Here is a 19,361-nt window from a genome sequence, read left to right on the forward strand (position 1 = left end):
TGTTACTGTCCAATATGAACTACAAATCTCAAGTTTCACTACTTTTTGTTTTCAGATGTAAATTGGAGGATTATGACTGATTGAAAACATCCTCTTATGGCCATTTAAACTACACTAGTGCTTAAGCAAATCAACAGAAAATTAAACAATGTTTTTAAAGTAATTTACAAGGAAAAAAACTGAATACTTTAGGATTTTGGATTGAACATAGTGATTGAGATTTTTTTCACTATTTTCTGACAAAACTAAGTCCAAACAAGCCATTGATGAAAAAAAAATGAACATATTAATCTATAATAAAATTATTTTTAGTTGTAGCTCTTAAATGGTTCAATCAAGGTTAACAAACTTCGATATAATCCTTTAATTTGCTTTTTGAATAAAGTGGCGTACAGCTTTACATTAGTAGGCTCTGCATGCAATCCTGACATCACAGCTTATCCTGCCCGCTCTTCATAAACAAAAGTATTAACAGGAAAAACAGGATGTCAGGTGGGTTCTTTTATTCTTCCAATGAATGCATAATCCAATTCAAATCTCTGCTGGAAAAAGTAGCCATTTCTATTTGGATGAATGGACTGGTTTATTAGGCTGTGTATTGCATGCCAAACCAAAAAGATGACCCCAAAGGAAGTTTTCAGGATTGGTTACACTTCAATAAGGATGAACAAAAATTGAATTACTAATGTTAAAATAACTGCCATGGTTTAATAAGCTAATAATGAAATCAGGTTGATATACCGAGCAACAAAATAGAAGTAAACATTTTTACTGCTAGTTCTGTTCTGGCTTTAGTGGGAAACATGGGCATCTCCAGTGTTAACTATCATGACCTTTATGGCACACTTGACTTTAACTTTGACTAAAAATTCCTATTTTTGATTGAGGAGAATAAAATTTCACATTTTTCTATGGGAACTTAATTTGAACATAGTATGTAAGGCCCAGTCATTTTAAAAAAACTGTTGTTTCTTATGCTCTAATAGCAAATTTAATCTATGGCTCCATGCTTTTGAGGCTGCTTTACGAATGCTCTGAATTAAACATTATTATTAATGCTCTGTTGTATACAGAACCTTTAGGTCAGGACTGAAGGCATGATGTTAACAAAACAGACACACTGAAAAATCAAACTTCTAGAAAAGACATTTGAGGATCACCTCCCCCAAACTGGAGGGAGATTTTTATTGCAAAAAAGTTATTTTCCTATTAAAACTTTTATATCCAGTTGATTTTTATAAGACTTAACAGCTCACAAACAGAATCAGCTCTGTAATGAAGGATAACTTATGAACTCTGTTACATCTGAAACATATTTGTAAAATAAAATTAAATTAAAAAAATAAGACATGCCATGACAAAAGTGGCACTGACAGAATAAATTTGGCTGGCTATGGTCCTGCCTCGTTTTCGTCACTATGACTTGTGGGTTTTTAGGGGGATGTTTGATGTAAATCTGCAGGGGGCAGTGCGATGAGATTGTGCAACAAGAAAAAAACATAAATCTCTGCATGAGGAGGACAAATGAGATTTGGACCGTGACAATATCTAAGTATGGAAAATTTCATTTCATAATTTAGAGAGAAAATTGGATTACAGGAGAAAGCAGGAAGAAAAAAACATGGAAAACAAGATTCCACAGTATCAGATTTGGATTGAGTTTAACTTAATAACAACATTTCTTCCTGAATAACTTATCAGTTCCTCGCTATCTGTGTATTAGATTCTATAAAAATACTGCTCTGTCTGCGCTGCAGCATCAGAATCTCTTCATCTGTCTGCGCTCTTGTCTTCTCTGCTTTTTCTCATTCACTTCCTCTGGTGCCGACGGGCTTTCTGCCATAAACCAGGGGCCCAGGAAGTTCACCCACAGCAGGTGGAGAGCTCGGGCCGGGGCCTGATACACGCACACGAAACAGGATCAAATTATCAGACGTGAGGAAAGCTGAAAGTGTATCAGTCAGAAAAACAACAGCGATGTCGTAGGAGTTATCACAGAACATCTTCTTACCAGCAGCCAAAGATACCAGAAATAAGAGGAGATTGTGCTGAGCACTTGAACTATGGCTGTGAGCAGGATGACGTCCTTCAGGTGCCTAAAATCAAAAAACAAACGCAATGAGTTGAAAAGCTGAAAGGTTACATGTTTCTGTGTACACAGAAGAACTTCATCTTTAGTAAGGCTGCAGGTTTAGATTCAGAAGATGGTGGAGACAATAAATCAAGGGTTTTTTCAACCAGAGAAGAATGTGAATGGCATTTATTAATGTACTTTTATACCAAGCGAGAAATAATAATAATAATAATCATAATAATAACTAGGGCTGTCAAATGAACGCATGTTTAAAATTCCATTATTTTGCATTTCAAAGCAGTTTTGAAGTCCACATGACGAAGGTGAAGTGTGTTGATAGGAAATCACCGAATGCAAAAAATGAATTTCTTATGATGTTGACTTTGATTTCTTTATTTCAAATCAGGCTGCACTGCTGCAACAGTGCGGTCTTGATATTTGATATTTTAATTCTGTTCAATGCAAGGTGAATAAATTATGTTTGACTTGTCAACTGAGCTGTCTTGGAGTTTTTATAAAGGAAATGAGTCATTAAAAAGCGCAGTGGTGTCGTTATTTTTCATCAATACAGCAGGAAGCATTAAGCCTGCTGCTGTGGCTCAACTGGTGCATCAAAGGGACAAAATAGCATTACACGAATAATGCGATTAAAAAAAACAGTGCATTAAATTTGGACCTTAATCACATCGTGATTAACGCATTAATGCTGACAGCCCTAAAAGTAATATAATCAAAACGGTCTTTGTGCCGTTAATAAGTTCAACAGCAAACACACAAATTGGGCCAGAGCTTCTAAATTATAAACACACAAACTCTACTAAATATTACCTTTAGTTTATTTAACAAAGAGGTGAGTCTAATATACTGTAAGGCTCTATTAACACACCACAAAATAAACACATACAGAATACAAACATCACTAATGTTCAATGGCAGCATGTTTTTATTGCAGGGGCGGTGCCTTATGTCCTGCGTCGAACTGATGCACGGTCTCATCAGAAAACCAAAACCACAACCTAGAGAGTTTTAATATTTTTTAATTTTATGAACAGAATCTTTGCCTTAACCTAAAGATTGAATCTATAGGAGACTTCATGCCTCACTGTCACTTCAAACTGAGATGATTTCTTAATTCCTGACTGCAGTAAATTCTCAAATTCACCATCACAGCGTGATGCTGAAAAATATGTTCAACTACATAGTGACTTATTTATGTAATTTATGTTCAGTAACAAATATCTGCTCAGATGGAGGGCTCTGTGCTCTGATATCAGTGCAGTATTTGCATTAATAGATGCCCAGTTGAGCTTAAAAGGCAGACAGTCAGTCAGTTTATCTTCCCAATATATCAGAATCATATTTGTGTTTTGGTAATTACTCACTCTGCCATTCCCTGCTCCATGTTTAAGTCTATTCCTCCGTCCAGGAGACTTCCATCCTCAGCAAACACTGGCTTGGCCATGGCAGACATGGAGCGGTAACTCCCGACATACACTGCTAGTGCAAACCCGAGCAGCAGCTGCAGGAGGCAGACAAGGTGTTAGGAAGTAGTGTTGCATTACATCTGTGGATATTTAAATCTTAATGAATGAATTCACTCACCCATGTCCAAAATGTAGACGAACTGTAGAAAACCAAAAGATTTACAGCAGCATATATTGCCTGCAGAGGAGGAGGAGTGTATTTAAAATTGGATTGACAATCTGAGAGAGCTGCAACAATTAGGTGATGAATCAATAAATTCATCAAGACAAGATAAATCTAAAATAATCTGATAATAAAACAATCATTTCACTGTGTTTTCAAGCAAAAATGCTGATACGATCTTGTTTCAGCTTCTCAAAAGTGGTGATTTGACAGTTTTTGTTAATATGAAAGTAATGACAGAATTAAGAATGCAAACAATTACTCACAAAAATACTCAGCAGATTAATCAGTTATGAAAATGAACATCAGTTGCAACAATACAATAAAGTATTCTGGTAATATTAGGCCATTGCAAACCAATGAGCAGGACTCCATTGTGGTAATTTTGAATTCAGAGTATTTTTGCATCAGTGTGATGATGTGCCTTCATTTTCAAACAAAAACAGACATTTTAACTGTTTAATTAATTATTAGATAATTTAATATCTAAAACATATGTTTGTGACACACCTGAAACATACTATAATGTCTAAAATTGGGTTTAGCATTAGAAAGTAAAACAACAGTGTGAATAACTGTAGTTTGTTTTTACAGAACAAGACTTGATCTAATAAGAATAAGGTCAACACAACATAAACGTGATATCACTTAATCGCGGTCTGCAGCGCTGAGGTTCTCACGTTAGCTCCGAGGATGACTCTGGTGTAAAACTTCAGCGTCGCCTCGTTGTCCTCGTAGATCTGCTTCTTCCCCTTTGTGCCGACTTTACCTTTGGGCTGTTTGACAAAACAGAGAGCAGTTTCAGTGTTATCAGCCGTTCATGCGACGGTTTCTGCTTAACAACAGTAACTCAGAGCTCACTAAATCTGCAAATCTGTATTTTAGGATTTATATATTTAGACCTTAACTTAAATAATTATGGGGCACTCCCATTATTATGGACATGAAATCATAGTTTAGTAAGATAAGAAGTACAACACCGACAAACACGACCGAGCTAAATCACTTCAATCACTTCAGTAAAAAGGTATTGCTGCCATCTGTTGTCCTCCACACTGGAAACAGGAGGTGTGAGGTTCCTGACTGATGATTTCTGCGTGTCGATTAAATATGTTTTACACTGATATCTTATATTATTAGAAGGGAAATGAAAGCTAATGATTAAGTTGTCTTTTTTTGTTAAAAGTAAATTACCCATATATTATTTCCTGTAACTCTAGAGCCCCTTTCTTATATTAAATCATTAATTAAATTTGTTTAAAAAAGCATGACCAAAGTACGACTTTTTAACATTTGTTTACATCTGTTTCACTGTATATTTATCGAGCTGTTTGTGCTCTGTGATGTTTTTGTGTATTGTGTAAACAAAACTCATGAGTAGGAATTTAAATAGAATAACACGGGAGGCTGCATCACACTTCATCTGAGCAGAGCCCCAAATAATGTCAAGAAAGTGATTAAACCTGCTTTTGACTAATCTTATTTGGGATTCGGCTTTGTCAAATATTCTTTTTATTGCGGAAAAAAATCTGAATCAGACTCAAATTAATTAAAAGTAGGTCTTCATATTCAAGAAATGTGTTTTAGAGTATTGATTCATGACACAAACATATTGAGAGAAGATTAAATTAACAGCAACAGCAAGTATTGCAAAAACCAAGACATAAATATATGTTAAATTACAATAATACCTTACACCATACAGGCATTGAACTAGAAAGACTGCATCAACACTTTTAAGAGATTTGATCTCTTTTATTATTTTCATGGCTCATTATTTTTTTTATTTTATTATTTTTCATTATTTGGCTGCCTATTTTCACTATTGTACCTTGTATTTTTACACGTTTTTAAGGTGTATTGTTGAGGTTGTTTGAAAGATGCAAAAGACAAGTTTGTACTGAGGTGGACAATATAATCTGTTCATCTATCTATCTATCTATCCATTTATTTATCTCTTAAAATATATCTTTAACAATACCAGAAAAACATATACAATATATCCGCATACAGAGCTGTGTATTTTTGGTAGATAGGTGTAGAAATAGGCAAGATACTGTCCAAGGAACGTGCAAAAGTTCACCATATAAAGTATTTTAAAAAAATATGGTTAATGCACACAAATAACAGTCAAAGAGATGTGCATTAAAATTACCAAATAAAACTAGCATAAATCTGTGGTTCATGAACCACAGCCATATATTCTGGTCATGTGATGGCATAAAAAAATTGAGAAGAAAGATTCATATTTGGTTTTTAATAATAAGGGTAGCAATCATTAAAAAATAACAAGAAATTAGTTAAAGAATGACAACTTAATAATGATAAATGGAAAGATCTTGTGAATGAAACATATGAAATGGAAAAGATTATTATGTGAATTTAGAAACCAAATACATATATTTGAAGACAGATGGGAGAAATGGATTAAATATATAACAAAGAACTGTTTTTCTTCTCCATTTGTCTCACCTGCTAACTTAGTAATCCTGTAACATGAAATTACTCCATTTATTAACCCATTCATGTTGAATTTGTGAACTGCGAATGCTTTGCGAACTTTTGTTAACTATTTTTTTATGGTTTTGTTCATTTCAGTTAAAAATTATAGAAATAATTTAATAAAACTAGCATAAATCTAATTTCTGTGTGTATTATCTCAGAGTCCTGCAGCCTGCTGTCACTGTATGAGTCATTATTAACAGCAGCTTCAGTTATAATAAACTGCTTCATGTGTCCGTGAATCAGTAAGTGTTCTCTGTCCCTGTCCCTGTCTCTGTCTCTGTCCCTGTCTCTGTCTCTGTCTCTGTCCCTGTCCCTGTCTCTGTCTCTGTCCCTGTCTCTGTCTCTGTCCCTGTCCCTGTCTCTGTCCCTGTCTCTGTCCCTGTCTCTGTCCCTGTCTCTGTCTCTGTCCCTGTCTCTGTCCCTGTCACTGCTGCAGCTGTAAGTGTGTGTGTGTGTGTGTGTGTGTGTGTGTGTGTGTGTGTGTGTGTGTGTGTGTCTCACCGCCATTCTGAGCCGCTGCTGCCGTTTTCTTCCTCTGTGTCTTCTTTGACATCGACCTGTGAGCCGCCGCCGCTTCTCTGCGTTATTTTATTATCGCTGCATCAAAGAAGAAACTCTGGACTGTCCCCGAGGGCTGATTTCTTGTAACACATCAGCATTTGAGCCTTCTGCTGGGGGATCAATATATCCGGCGCGTGAAAATGTCGTCATCAAAATCCTCGCGTGGTGATCGGTGCAGTTTGGTGACAGAGCGCCACCTGCTGCTCATCGAAATAACTAATAAAGAGTCAAATTGATAAAGAAAAAAAATGCAGTTATCACAAGGACTCGCAATTACAGACATTACGATAAGTTCTGTTTGTTTGTTTGTTTGTTTGTTTGTTTGTTTGTTTGTTTGTTTGTTTGTTTGTTTGTTTTGGGGGTTATTAATGCAGGCATAATGTTTTTCTCATTGTTTTTACCTTTTGTAAAACAGAAACAAGGCTGATGCCGTAGCAAAAAATAAATGAATGAATGAATAAATGAATACTGTTTTGTTTTGTTTTGTTTTGTTTTGTTTTGTTTTGTTTTGTTTTGTTTTGTTTTGTTTTGTTTTGTTTTGTTTTGTTTTGTTTTGTTTTGTTTTGTTTTGTTTTGTTTTGTTTTGTTTTGTTTATTTAACGCATATTTAATGCACTTTAATGTCGTAAAATAAATAATAACTAAAAAGTTAGAGTTAGATATGAAGTCGCTAACTGTACACACAGTATGAGCAGTATAAAATGTGCAGGAGTTGTAGTATGCAGTAAAGATATATAAAGAATTATAAATAAAAAATAATAATAACAATAAAATATGAACCTTTTTAGTAGATTAATATTATGGATAAAAATGATGATGACGATTATTATTATTATTATTATTATTATTATTATTATTATTATTATTATTATTATTATTATTATTATTATTATTTCTAATGCTGTATTAATCAGTTGTCTTCTGGGTTGCCAGAAAACAGCTTTGACTAGTGTTTGTTTTCCTCCCATGGGCGTGGAAAACTAACTTGCAAACTTAGTGGGTTGTTAAACTTTTTTTTTTTTTAAGTATAAATTAACCGTCAATACTGACAGCTAATTACTTTTTATTTATTTATTCACTGGTTTTATTTGATGGGGCGATGTGAATTATTATAGCACAACGTCCGCTTGTAACAAACAAGCTCGTAACTGATGTTATATACATATAGATATTGCTAGAGTAGCTTTGAGTAAGGAAAAAGAAGGAAAAAAGATTAGATATCAATGTTACATACAATAGCATGCATACAATAACTGTTATGGTGTAAAAAAAAACAAGAAGAAGAAGACAAAAAGAGAAATTTAAACGATCACACAGTATTACAACATACAGTTACAGTAAAAACAAATAAATAAAATAAAAGAAATAAAAAAGAAATAGCACATACACATATAGTGTTTTTGCAACATATGCTATGTGTAGTTGAAGAAAGTCCTTTGGGGCGCCCTATTCATAGTTTTCGCGATAACTATGCTTGACCCTTCTCGGCCACCGTAGACTGAACGGTACACCACTTCCTAAATAACAATATTGTTGTGTCTACTCGCCGCAGTGAAATTCATATCTCTGTGTTGGCTGGCAGTAGGCACCAGCTTCATTGATAGTCAGTCAAATGATTTTACAGTGAGGTTACGAGCCTCAGTCTTGAACAGACAGTTTTATGATCCAAAATGGAATATCTTCTCCAGGTTAAAATAGGCGCTCTGGTGGGTTTATTGCTCCTAACTCTTCTTTTTGGATTCATCCCTGCTCGGGTCAAATGGTTCAGAAACACTAACGGCACAGGTAGGTAAACGTTAAAATAATATTAGCAACTGTGCTTGTGTTTAGGAATATATCGTATTTCAAAGTAGAGGGGACATTGAGATCGTAAACAACCTCAGATAAACAATGGGGATCATGGCGATCAAAATGTACGTTTTACTTTGAACTGATTACATGTTGCTCACTACACCGATGCCGAACTACAGAAGGAAAGTCACCGATTAAGTTGTAGTTTTCATCCCTGTTCTTCAGTGTGTTACCATTTACAGATAAACAAGTCAAATTTTAATTGCCAGAATTTCCAATGAAGTTTGGTGAATTGGTTCCGTTGAAGATGAGAGGGGGCATTGAAGTCACTCTCAGTCTCAAATAAACAATGTGGATTATGACGAATAATTTCTACATTTCACTTTGATTAGATTACTTGTAACCTTATTACATTAGTGCCGAACCACAAAAGAAAAGTCCGTTATTAATTTGCGTTTTTATCACGGCTTTTAATGTCTTAAATTTGCAGATAGGCAAGTCACACAAATTGACAAAAGTTTTTATAAAGTTTGGTCAAATGGTCCCGCCGAAGATTAGCGGGAGGTACAGGATCCTAGTGGTTTCACCAGCTGTCTGTCCAAATGAACCACGTTTTAGCTGCAGACAGTGTTTTAAAGGCAATTAATGGCTGCTGATTTTATCAAGTGGGACTTAGAAGCCATTAACGTTATGATAACAGAGAATGTGGTGGGTTTTAATCACTGATAATCAAACAGCTACCACTGTAAGCATATATGGTTTCATTCTGTATTTTCTCAGATAATTTGCATATGACATGTGATCTGACACTGATTGCAAATGACTGCACCATTACATTATTATTATTATTATCATTATTATTATTATTATTATTATTATTATTATCATTATTATTATTATTATTATTACTACACTGTAGACCCATTTGTATGTTATTTATGTCAGCCTAAATGTTAAAGTTCACCACAGTCATTAACAAACCCCTCTCTGGCCCCTGGAGTCAGCTGACAGAGATGTAGCCTAAAGCACTAAGCCCTCTCAGCACGTGGTCACATGTAGTTTGTACAATAGGCAGAACAGGATGTCTGAACTTGATAAAATGGAAGTGAAAGGGCAGTTTCTCTCCATTATATCTGCAAGTGTTTTAGTGCCCTGCTGAGTCATCTTGACTTCATACTCATGATGTATCACATGATCCTTCAACAAATTATTCTGTGGAAGGATTGGCAGTGATTTCCTTCATGTCTCATATGTACCACCAACACTTCACTTATATGCAAATTAATTAATGATGTTTTCTATTGAACTAATTGATAATAAGTTAGAAAATATTAACTGCCCTATTCAGTGTCTTGTTCATTCACAGAGAGAATCATGATTCACATATAGATTTTCTTATGAGAAATACACAAAAGCACTGTAAATCATAGCTGAGGCTGACATTCGAAATTTTACTTTGTTTACTCTGCAGTTTATGGCATTTTATTTGTTTTCATTGTACAACTGTGAGTAGGTTTATGTCATACATACAAGATGTTTTGCCTTTGTCTTTGCAGAAACCCATCGCACAGTTCTGAGTCTGATCAGCTGTTTTGCTGGCGGAGTTTTTTTGGCAGCATGTCTGCTCGACATTATTCCAGATTATCTGTCAGACATCAATGCAGAGCTGGCTGCTCAGCAGGTGGAGGTACGTACCGGACTGATTTGGAAAAAGTCATTATATACATATGCAGCTAACAATTATTTTTCCTGGGAACCTTGAACCAAAAAATGAGGTGTTTTTACTCGATAATTTACCTAAACACTTAATCAATAAACAAAAAAAGACAAATACATGTTTTAAATAAAGTGAGAGCAAGCAGTCGACAGGTACTACAAGAGCTTTGCACTGACTGTATCTTTTAGATATCCTCTCTCTGGTGATTGCTCGTGACAGACTCTTTTCTGTTAATAATCTCTGTTTCCTAATTCCTGGCTTTACTAATTCACTGATGTCTCTCTCTCTGTCTCAAACAGACCAACTTCCCCTTCCCAGAGTTCATCATGGCTGCCGGCTTCTTCACGGTCCTCATACTGGAGAGGATTGTTCTGAACTGTCGGGAGACGGGAGGGGCTCAGGAGGAGAGGGCGCCCCTCATACAAGACAACAGAAATGGGCACGGACACGGACATGGAACAAGCCCTGATCTGGAGAGCAGCGGCCACCACGTCCATGTTGACTTTCAGGCTCACTCTCCCTTTCGTTCTTTCATGCTCTTCCTCTCCCTCTCACTCCACTCAGTGTTCGAGGGTCTTGCTATCGGTCTGCAGAGCACTGACTCAAAAGTAAGAGGAGTTTTTGTTTTGTGTGTCTCAAAGCTGAGTTTTTAAGTATTTTAAATCCAGCATTATTGACGTCCCTGTTTACTAGCTGGCACTTTACGTCTTCCACGGCTTTGTTGACATATTGCAGCATATCTGGGTGTGTTATCACCACACAAATAAGGACACACTCAAAGAAATACATATAAAGCTATATAGAGGTCTAAAACTCCACAGACTTTAAATATGTTCAAAGTTACAGATAATATAAAGCATTTGCCATTTGCTCCACTCTCTTTTTTCTTTATTTAAAGTTAGGCCTCTAACTCTTTGGATTTATTTACATGTCATGCCTCTGAAAAGTGCTGCACAAATAAAACTGGATTTATATTCACAGCGCTCTCATGTTACCAGAAGAAAGCAAACAGTTTCAGTTTGTAGCGTCCGGACGCTTTGATAGGAAAGGAATCTCGCTGTCATGAGAGTCAGATCTGTGTCTGCCGGTCACAAGACGGCTTACAGTCTGAGCATACTAACAATGTTCCCTCAGGACTTTTCGTCTACATATAACTGTGTGTCATGTGTGTGATCAGCTGGAAGTTCATGCCACTATTTAGAAACAACAAGATACCAAAGGACAATAATGCCATTTAGAACAAATAAACAAAAAACTATGGATTGGAAACAATAAATCAGAAATCACTCCGGTAAAACAATTAGATTTTAATCTGATCTGAGTTTATTGTATGAATAGGGGGGAGTCTGGTTATTGAGTAGCTGAAAGGGGAACACCACCTAAATTGAGAATTGCAGTGTGTTATTTTCATGACAGATAAAAGTTTAATCAATATTTGTTAACCTGAGCTATTCATGTAAGTCTCACATTTGTGATGTCATATAGCATAAAGTCTGGAGCTGCTTCATAGACAATAAATAGGAGCCTGATTTTATGAAACCATATGAAAAAAGTCAGACTCTGTATAATGTATTAAGGCCATTAGAAATGCTACAAGGAGGCAATAGAGTTGCGAGAGGAATATAATTTTTTGATTGATATGATTTAGTGCTGTGTGAATATAGTCACAGTTTCAGGAAATATGGAAAAAAAATCATAAAAGTTATCAAAAGTTAGCTTCAGTGTCTGTTTCTTGCCAATTTAGCAAATTGAATAAGAACAACAACAAAAAAATCAGTGGACTTCATTGATGAACATACTATAGAAAGCAAGTTTAGCTTTAAAGCAGATCTGCTCTTTTATTGGCCACAATGACCAAATATTATCAGAGAAATCAAGCTGCTGTATAAACAGTATGTCAAAAAATCTCCACATCTATATTGTCGAGCAAAATAGGTCGTCGTATTCTTCACCAAAATTCAACCCATCTCTTTTTATACAAAATCAGCATCATTTGATTTTGTTTGTGTTATAGCAGCTTTTAGAGGAGGCAGAAATAACAGCTGTTTGTTTTCTTCAGGTATTAGAGATCTGCATCGCTATACTCGTCCACAAGAGCATCATAGTGTTCAGTCTGTCGGTGAAGCTGGTCCAGAGCGCCATACGTCCACTGTGGGTGGCTGCTTACATCGGCGTGTTCGCCATGATGTCACCCATAGGCATCGCCATCGGCATCAGTGTGATGGAGGCTCAGCTGCAATCTGGAGCCCTAATCCAGGCGATCCTGGAGGGGCTGGCCGCAGGCACGTTTATTTACATCACCTTTCTGGAGATCCTCCCACACGAGCTCAACTCTCCGGGGAAGCAGCTTCTCAAGGTGCTCTTCATCCTGCTGGGCTTCAGCATCATGGCAGCTCTGACGTTTTTGGGCTGAGACCGGTCGTCATTGCAGCTATCCAGATGTGGACAGCTGGACGCTTTGTGGAAACTACTGCAGCTCACAGGAACATCACTTTCGTACGGAAAGACAAACTGTCGTTGTTACACCTAACTCTGCAGCTTTTAATGTGAAAGGGAGCGTGACAGCAGAGGTTGGTGTACATATGCTTTCAATATGATTTTAAAACATTTTTGTAAAAGAAGAATGAGGACAATTTATGTATGTATCAATTATTTCAAAGATAATTTTATGAATAGAGGGGCAACAAGCGTGTTAAGTGACCGGGGGGATCACAGGGGAAAGAAATGACAAATCAGAGAGCCCGCTCACTTATCACTGGCATTGTTTTGAAACATGCTCTGAAATCTGCAAACTAAACCAGAGCCACTGACCTTTGACACTATTGAGGAAACCACTGGAAACAAAGGGCCATGCTGTATATATACGTATGTAATCATGCCAGTATATCAGCACCTCCAGATATTTGACGTTTACACCTCATTTCAATTCAAACGGGAAGCTTCCTTTTTCCAAAACGAAGTGTTTGTGCCTTTTGTTTAAGTATTTCGTGTTGTGTGTTCTGTATTTCAGGCTCAGCTGGAGGGTTGGCATTTGAAACTTTTTATTAGTGGTGTTTCCTCTGATCCACGTTTATTTACTGGCATTTTAGTGCAATCCTTTTAGATGTCTAAAATCAAGCTGCTTTTATTTTTCATTACAAATTAGAATCGTGAGCAATATTTCTAACAGTTGTGTAGTAAAATAGTGTAAATGTAAGCTGACTTCCTGATGCCTTAAGAAGTTGCATGCCAAAAAGAAAGAACGGCAGTATGGTACGACGATATTTCTTTTTACTGTTTGCACTTTACCAATCAAGAGTCAGTGACTAAGTTTACATGCACACTAATATTCCACTATTTATACGAAAATATTCTGAATTCGTTACAGGTCATCTAAACAACATTTTCTATTTTGATATTCCAAATTTGGCCTTTTCCTGTTACAACGTGTGGGATCAGGGTCCCTGCGAATCCTTAAAAAGTCTTGAAGAACTCTTGAATTCATTAATCAAAAAAGAAAGCCATAAATGGCATTAAATTTACTTAAATTAGTCTTTAAAAAGTTTTTAAAAAATGCTCAGACATGGAAAGTAAGATTTTATAAATCGTTTTTATTCTGACATTGCATTGTAAAGTCTCAAAATAATTGGTAACATCAGTTAATTTTTTTGTTAAATAGTTTATAAATTCCTTTTCTTGAACTCATCATGATGGGAATCCAAGTAGTGAAAACACATGCAGACTGAGAAACTCAAAATCGTCCCAGAGAACCAGAAAAACCAGATATGCACAACTTGTATCAGTATGTCCTTTGTCTTCCATGTGTTACACTCTAAAAAGGATTGTTTTTCAACATTTGATGTAGATAATGTAACTGGCTTTTTCAGAAGTCATGTTTTATGTCACAGTAAACATTTAGGTAAAATAAAAATATCCTTCTTCAACTTTGGTAATTGGAAAATTGGCCTTAAACACAATTCTGAGTGGCATTAAAAAAATCTTAAAAAGTCTTAAATCTACATTGCCTTAAGCTGCAGGAGCCCTGGGGACATTCAGGCATTATTCAGGTTCTAGGAGCATTTTTTTGACTTTTGTACAGCCCATTCAGAATATGCGTCTCAATTGGGATTTTTTTTGCAGTTTGCAACACTCTTGTCTGTATCCGGCCAGCTCTGTGAGTTGTTATGGAAACGTTGTACACAAACCAACTAGCAAATAGTTTGCGACGCTGTGAGATTGAGATGCATGCCCAAAAGAAATTTAAATAGGTAGCTGAAGGAATGAAAGATCAAGGCTGATAAATTGGTAATAATTTTGTTTGTAAAATCGAACAAGTCTGCTTTTGGTGGAAAACTAAATCCTATTTTAATGCAAACACAAAAAATAGCACAAGCTGCCCCGGCCGTTCCACTTTTTCACATTTTGTCGTGATGAATGTCATGTTAGGGGACCTGAAGTGGAGTATGCATGGCTGCATGTGAACAGGAATATTAGTGGAATATTCATTTTCATTAGCCATGTCAACAGTTTAGTTAGAAGAACACCTTTTTTTAGGTAAAGGGCAAAAACCAGAATACGATGTGCATGTAAGCATAGTCAGTGATTACCTCTACAAATGGGAAATGGCACTGGCTTTAAACAACCCACTGTTTCAATAAGCTGACAACCAATATTTACATTATGTTGACCATTGGCCTTCACATTTTAGTTTGTTCTGTTTTGCCACTTTGTCCATGCTGCTTCATTGAAACATTTTTTTCCATGTACAGTGCTTTTAGTCATCTCTGTTTGGATTGTGGACAACTACAGAAGCTTTAAACATCAGCACAAAGACAAGTACAAGATACATAGTTGTGTGGAGAAATCAAACCAAGCACGAAACTACAGTACGGCAGAACATTGGTTGCATTAATGCAGTCTTAAAATACGGTATAAGCCAAGAGCCAAAACTGTTTTTTTTCATTGTCCACATGTGTTAAATGTGGAGTAAACAAAGAAAAGTGTGTATTAAAGAATAAGTGAAAAACATCTATTTTAAACAGCATAGCACACGCTTGAAAAGGTCATGTATGCATGTGCTTTCAGCCTGCAAACACTGAAAAATGAACCTGTATTTGCATTCCATGTTTGAAATTATGTAACACTGTCTCTTGTTGAGTCACAATCATGTGATAATCAGATTGTTTCCTCATCAGAACAAATTGCAGGAAGTGGAAAGATGTGGGGTGTCAAGAAAAACTTGTGCATGTCAGCAAAAAACACTTTGTCAATGCCAGTTTAAAAGTTGCATGTTACATGCAAGTTACATGCATGCATATTTTGTGCAGATTTGCACATTGTCAGCGTTTTTCATCAAAAGCTATCTGATCAAGACTGATGACATGTTATATGTTGAAACAGTGTTGTTAATGTGCTTTTTGTCAGAATACCAACCGGTGCATTATAATGTATAAAAACTGTGTGTTTGTACGCTACAAAAACATCCACTGTCTTTTTGTATGTAGACCTACATATATTATTTTGTGCCTTATAACCGTTAATTCCAGAAGAGACAAGACTTAGTTATCTGTTGTGTAAACTTGATTAAAGTAAAGATGAAAGGAAATTTCTGCCTACCAGTTTGTGTGGTCAAGACTGTCGCCTCTCAGCAAGAACATCTGGGCTCTTCTGTGTGCGGTTTGCATGTTCTCACATGTCGGTGTGGGTTTTCTGCAGGTTATCCAGCTCCCGCCTTCAGACCAAACACATGCAGGTTAATTGGTGCCTTTAATATGGTCATAAGTGTGAATGTGAGCATGAGCGATTGTCTGTGATAGCCTGTGGTATTCTGACGACCTGTCCAGGTTGTCCCACATTTCGCCCAGTGTCAGCTAAGATAACCTCCAGGGAACTGACCCTTTGAAACTGGGACTGACATCAGTTTTCTTGTGCTGTGTTCAGATGCCCTTCACAAACACTTGAATTTTTTTAAACATTGTGCAAATTGGTTTGACTTCTTTCAAAAATGTGGGACAGTCAGCAACTTGGCGTGAAATGTCCCACAAATTGCAAAAAAAAGTTAGTAAAAGTAGATGAGAACATGATGCAAAAAAATAGGGAGAGAGTCATTAGAACATTTTTAAATGACTAAGGAATACTACCAAGAAAGCTATATTTCTAATCACTAGATTTATCAGAAATTAATATTATTTATGTATATTATTTTTTTATTTTATATTAGTCATTTCCTGTTTTTTTTTCTTTCTTTGGGGGGTCTTGCAACTTTTTTGCAAATTTTTGAGTCTTTTTTTTTAAGTTGATCATTGCCTGCCTTAATGTTTTGGGTTTTTTTTAAAAACAACAAGATTTGCTCAGATTTCAAAGGTTTATAAATAATAATAAATTAATAATGTATACATTCTTTAAATACAACTTCAATTTACACAAATGACTCTTTCAGAGATCATTTTTAAAGTATATTAAAAAAAAACTCTATTTGTATAATAAACATGCTGTCTGTTGATAGGTGTTTGAAAGTTATTAGGAAATGTACATTTGATATACATAGAGTACATATTTAATCTATTACTTTGATTCACTTAAGTGCAGGTTAATGGTGTTCCAACATGGCACAGTTAACTGCACCATGTCAAGTACGTGTATATAGCACATTAAGTGTGATATAAATATGTCAGAGAAAGCACACTTTAGATACATTAATCATAAATGGAAACATGGTAACGAGGACAGTGTGTGATCATTGGGGATAAAATGTGGTGTTAACCTCCTTTATGTGTTGGTGCCAGTGAGTTTATTGTTATTATAATCCACCATCTAAAACTATATAACTGATTTTAGTTCCTCTTCCTCTAATCCTAATCCAAAATTTGAATTAAAGTTCAGTATTAATTGTTATATTACTATCTGTTTCTGATGAAGGTTTGAGTGGGTTTGATGCTAATGTGTTTTAAAATGGCAGCAGATTACTAGAGCCACTAGATGGGAGTGTTGATCCTCTGATTGATCTCCTCAACCAATAATGACAGTTTATCATAAAGGCAAAATTAGTGGACTGGTGTATTAGTTTTAGGAATATACTTCAGTGATGTTAATTGTTACAAACATGAAACTTTAAGGCTATTATAACTTTAAAAAAACCCTTGATTAATCTCCCCATCTACAGACATTTTTCCATGTCACTGTAGGAAAAGCACAGGTGAAATTAACAATATTATTATTGTATAATATTAATATTATTACGTGTCCCAGTAAGCTATTCCAGTGAGCCAGTATGGACAATACCAGGGCCTCCCCTAAATATAATGCAGCTATCATAAGTAAAATATAATATTTTGGCCATCTGAACAGAACCTGAGGATGCCTGTAATGTGTACATTTCACATTGTATTGTTTATTATTGATGTACACATCCTTCTTTTTGATTGTACAGTTAGCGAGAAGTAAACATTTGAGATTTTCAAATGTATTTTTTGGCACTTTAAGCACCACTATTGGAGAGAAGGCAGACGTCGCTATGGCTGATATCTGCAAAACACGACCCCTCACAGCAAAACTAGCCAGAGTGATAAATAGCACTACAGGTGAGATGAAAAATATGTATTTTTGACTTGGGGATGAACTGTGCTTTTGATTCCTTTTTGTTTTCAGACTTGAGTAAGTTTGACACAAATGAAATAACTCACTGGTACCATTATAATAATAAAACAATTTGATGTCACTTTAAAAAGGGGATTCCTACAGATACTGACCATTTTGAATATTTACATACCATTAGACCCATTATATTTTATTTTAGGTGCAATCCCAGATATAACTGTGAATACGAGAAAGGTTCGTTTGCTGTATATTATTATTTCTTTCTTCAAGCCACTTTTTTTCTGTTTTCTGAGAAAATAGCAATGTATAATTCAACTTTAAATAAACATTTGCTTTAAAAAATTACTAAAAAAGTTGATTAGATTTGTATATCTATTTTCTGTTTTAACTTTAAATATGCATCAACTATCTACTGTATGCATTTGTAACAATGCAGCCTATTTGTTGGCTCGCAGGGTGACATAACTGGCAGAAATTCCTTCACATCAAAGAACTGAGCCATATACCAGAGGCTTGTATGGCCTCGTCTGATGTGAAACATGGAGGCATTGTTAACCCTTGTGTGTGTGTGTTTGAGAGGGAATAGGAGGTTATTCATGAGCATTCACTAATGAGAGGTGCTGCTGGAGGAACAATAGCAGAGTACAGTAAGTCTGCCAGCTCTGAATGACAGAGGCCTCAGTGTGTGGAGGAGGGAGACCCAGCAGAGCCTGCAGCTCCAGTGTGGGATGGACGTTTCTTCTGTTCACCCACAGCTCATTAACCTCTTCTATCAGCTCAGCCACGGCACTCAACTGTGCGCTTCCCCCATTTGCTCTCTCAGACATGATGCAGATTATGACCTGCAAGCTTACACTAGCTCTGCTTTTTCATGCCATGATTTATTCTCAGGGTGCACAATGTCAAGAGAAAAGAAAGAAAAAACTTTTCAGTTATATAAACAATTATTAGATTAATGCACATTTTAATTCAGTTCTTTTATTATAGACTCTTGTATTGTTCCCATCGAACTCTGCGCAAGACAATGGATATACATATTTGCCAAAAATGTTGGCCTATTATTATAAAGCACTTTTCTTTACCAGTCAGGGGAACGAAAGGCATCTAGAATAAAAGCAGCATGTCCTGTTTCCTCAGTACCTTTAGATAAACTTTGATGACTGAGAATCATCTTTGACATCTTAATACACAAAAGGGAAAAGAAAGTGGATGCACAAAAACACATTTAATGACAAAAAAGGTTTCCTACCTTATGGCTGGATGTGTTCCTGTGCTGTTGTCCTTCATTCCTCTCCTGTTGAGGTGCCCAGGTGTGCAGGATTGCCTAACGGGGTGCACCTGGCCGGGGAGGGAGGCACTTCAGAGCTCCTTTACCAGCAGCAGAGGAGACAGGCCTCTGGTTTTGGGACTGCAGACTCTCAGCCCGGGACTTTATTGTCTTGTTTACATGTCTTATGCTAATAAATTTGATATTTTAAAGGTGTCTCCTGC

General features: G+C 36.0%; 2 protein-coding genes and 1 long non-coding RNA gene across 3 annotated transcripts; 1 reads left to right on the forward strand and 2 right to left on the reverse strand.

The window, feature by feature from the left end:
- Positions 1-1,148: 1,148 nt before the first annotated feature.
- Positions 1,149-6,936, reverse strand: tmem208 (transmembrane protein 208). The gene is made up of 6 exons (XM_042487558.2): positions 6,728-6,936; positions 4,402-4,497; positions 3,677-3,736; positions 3,457-3,593; positions 2,012-2,096; positions 1,149-1,897 (listed from the first exon to the last, which is right to left on the reverse strand). Exons 1-6 carry the CDS (start codon positions 6,731-6,733, stop codon positions 1,760-1,762), a joined length of 522 nt encoding a protein of 173 aa, XP_042343492.1. The 5' UTR covers positions 6,734-6,936; the 3' UTR covers positions 1,149-1,759.
- A 1,336-nt stretch (positions 6,937-8,272) lies between these two features.
- Positions 8,273-15,879, forward strand: slc39a1 (solute carrier family 39 member 1). Its single transcript, XM_042491897.2, has 4 exons — positions 8,273-8,572; positions 10,135-10,265; positions 10,595-10,903; positions 12,355-15,879. The coding sequence occupies exons 1-4, from the start codon at positions 8,458-8,460 to the stop codon at positions 12,706-12,708; spliced, it is 909 nt and encodes a 302-aa protein (XP_042347831.1). The 5' UTR covers positions 8,273-8,457; the 3' UTR covers positions 12,709-15,879.
- Positions 12,652-19,361, reverse strand: LOC121947031 (uncharacterized). The gene is made up of 3 exons (XR_006106058.2): positions 19,120-19,361; positions 15,891-16,005; positions 12,652-12,786 (listed from the first exon to the last, which is right to left on the reverse strand). It is a non-coding gene; the product is annotated as an uncharacterized LOC121947031 (long non-coding RNA).

This window comes from Plectropomus leopardus, chromosome 1 (assembly GCF_026936395.1).
Source record: "Plectropomus leopardus strain MGB_pleo_1.0 chromosome 1, ASM2693639v1, whole genome shotgun sequence".
In the NCBI taxonomy this organism is placed as follows: Eukaryota; Metazoa; Chordata; class Actinopteri; order Perciformes; family Serranidae; genus Plectropomus; species Plectropomus leopardus.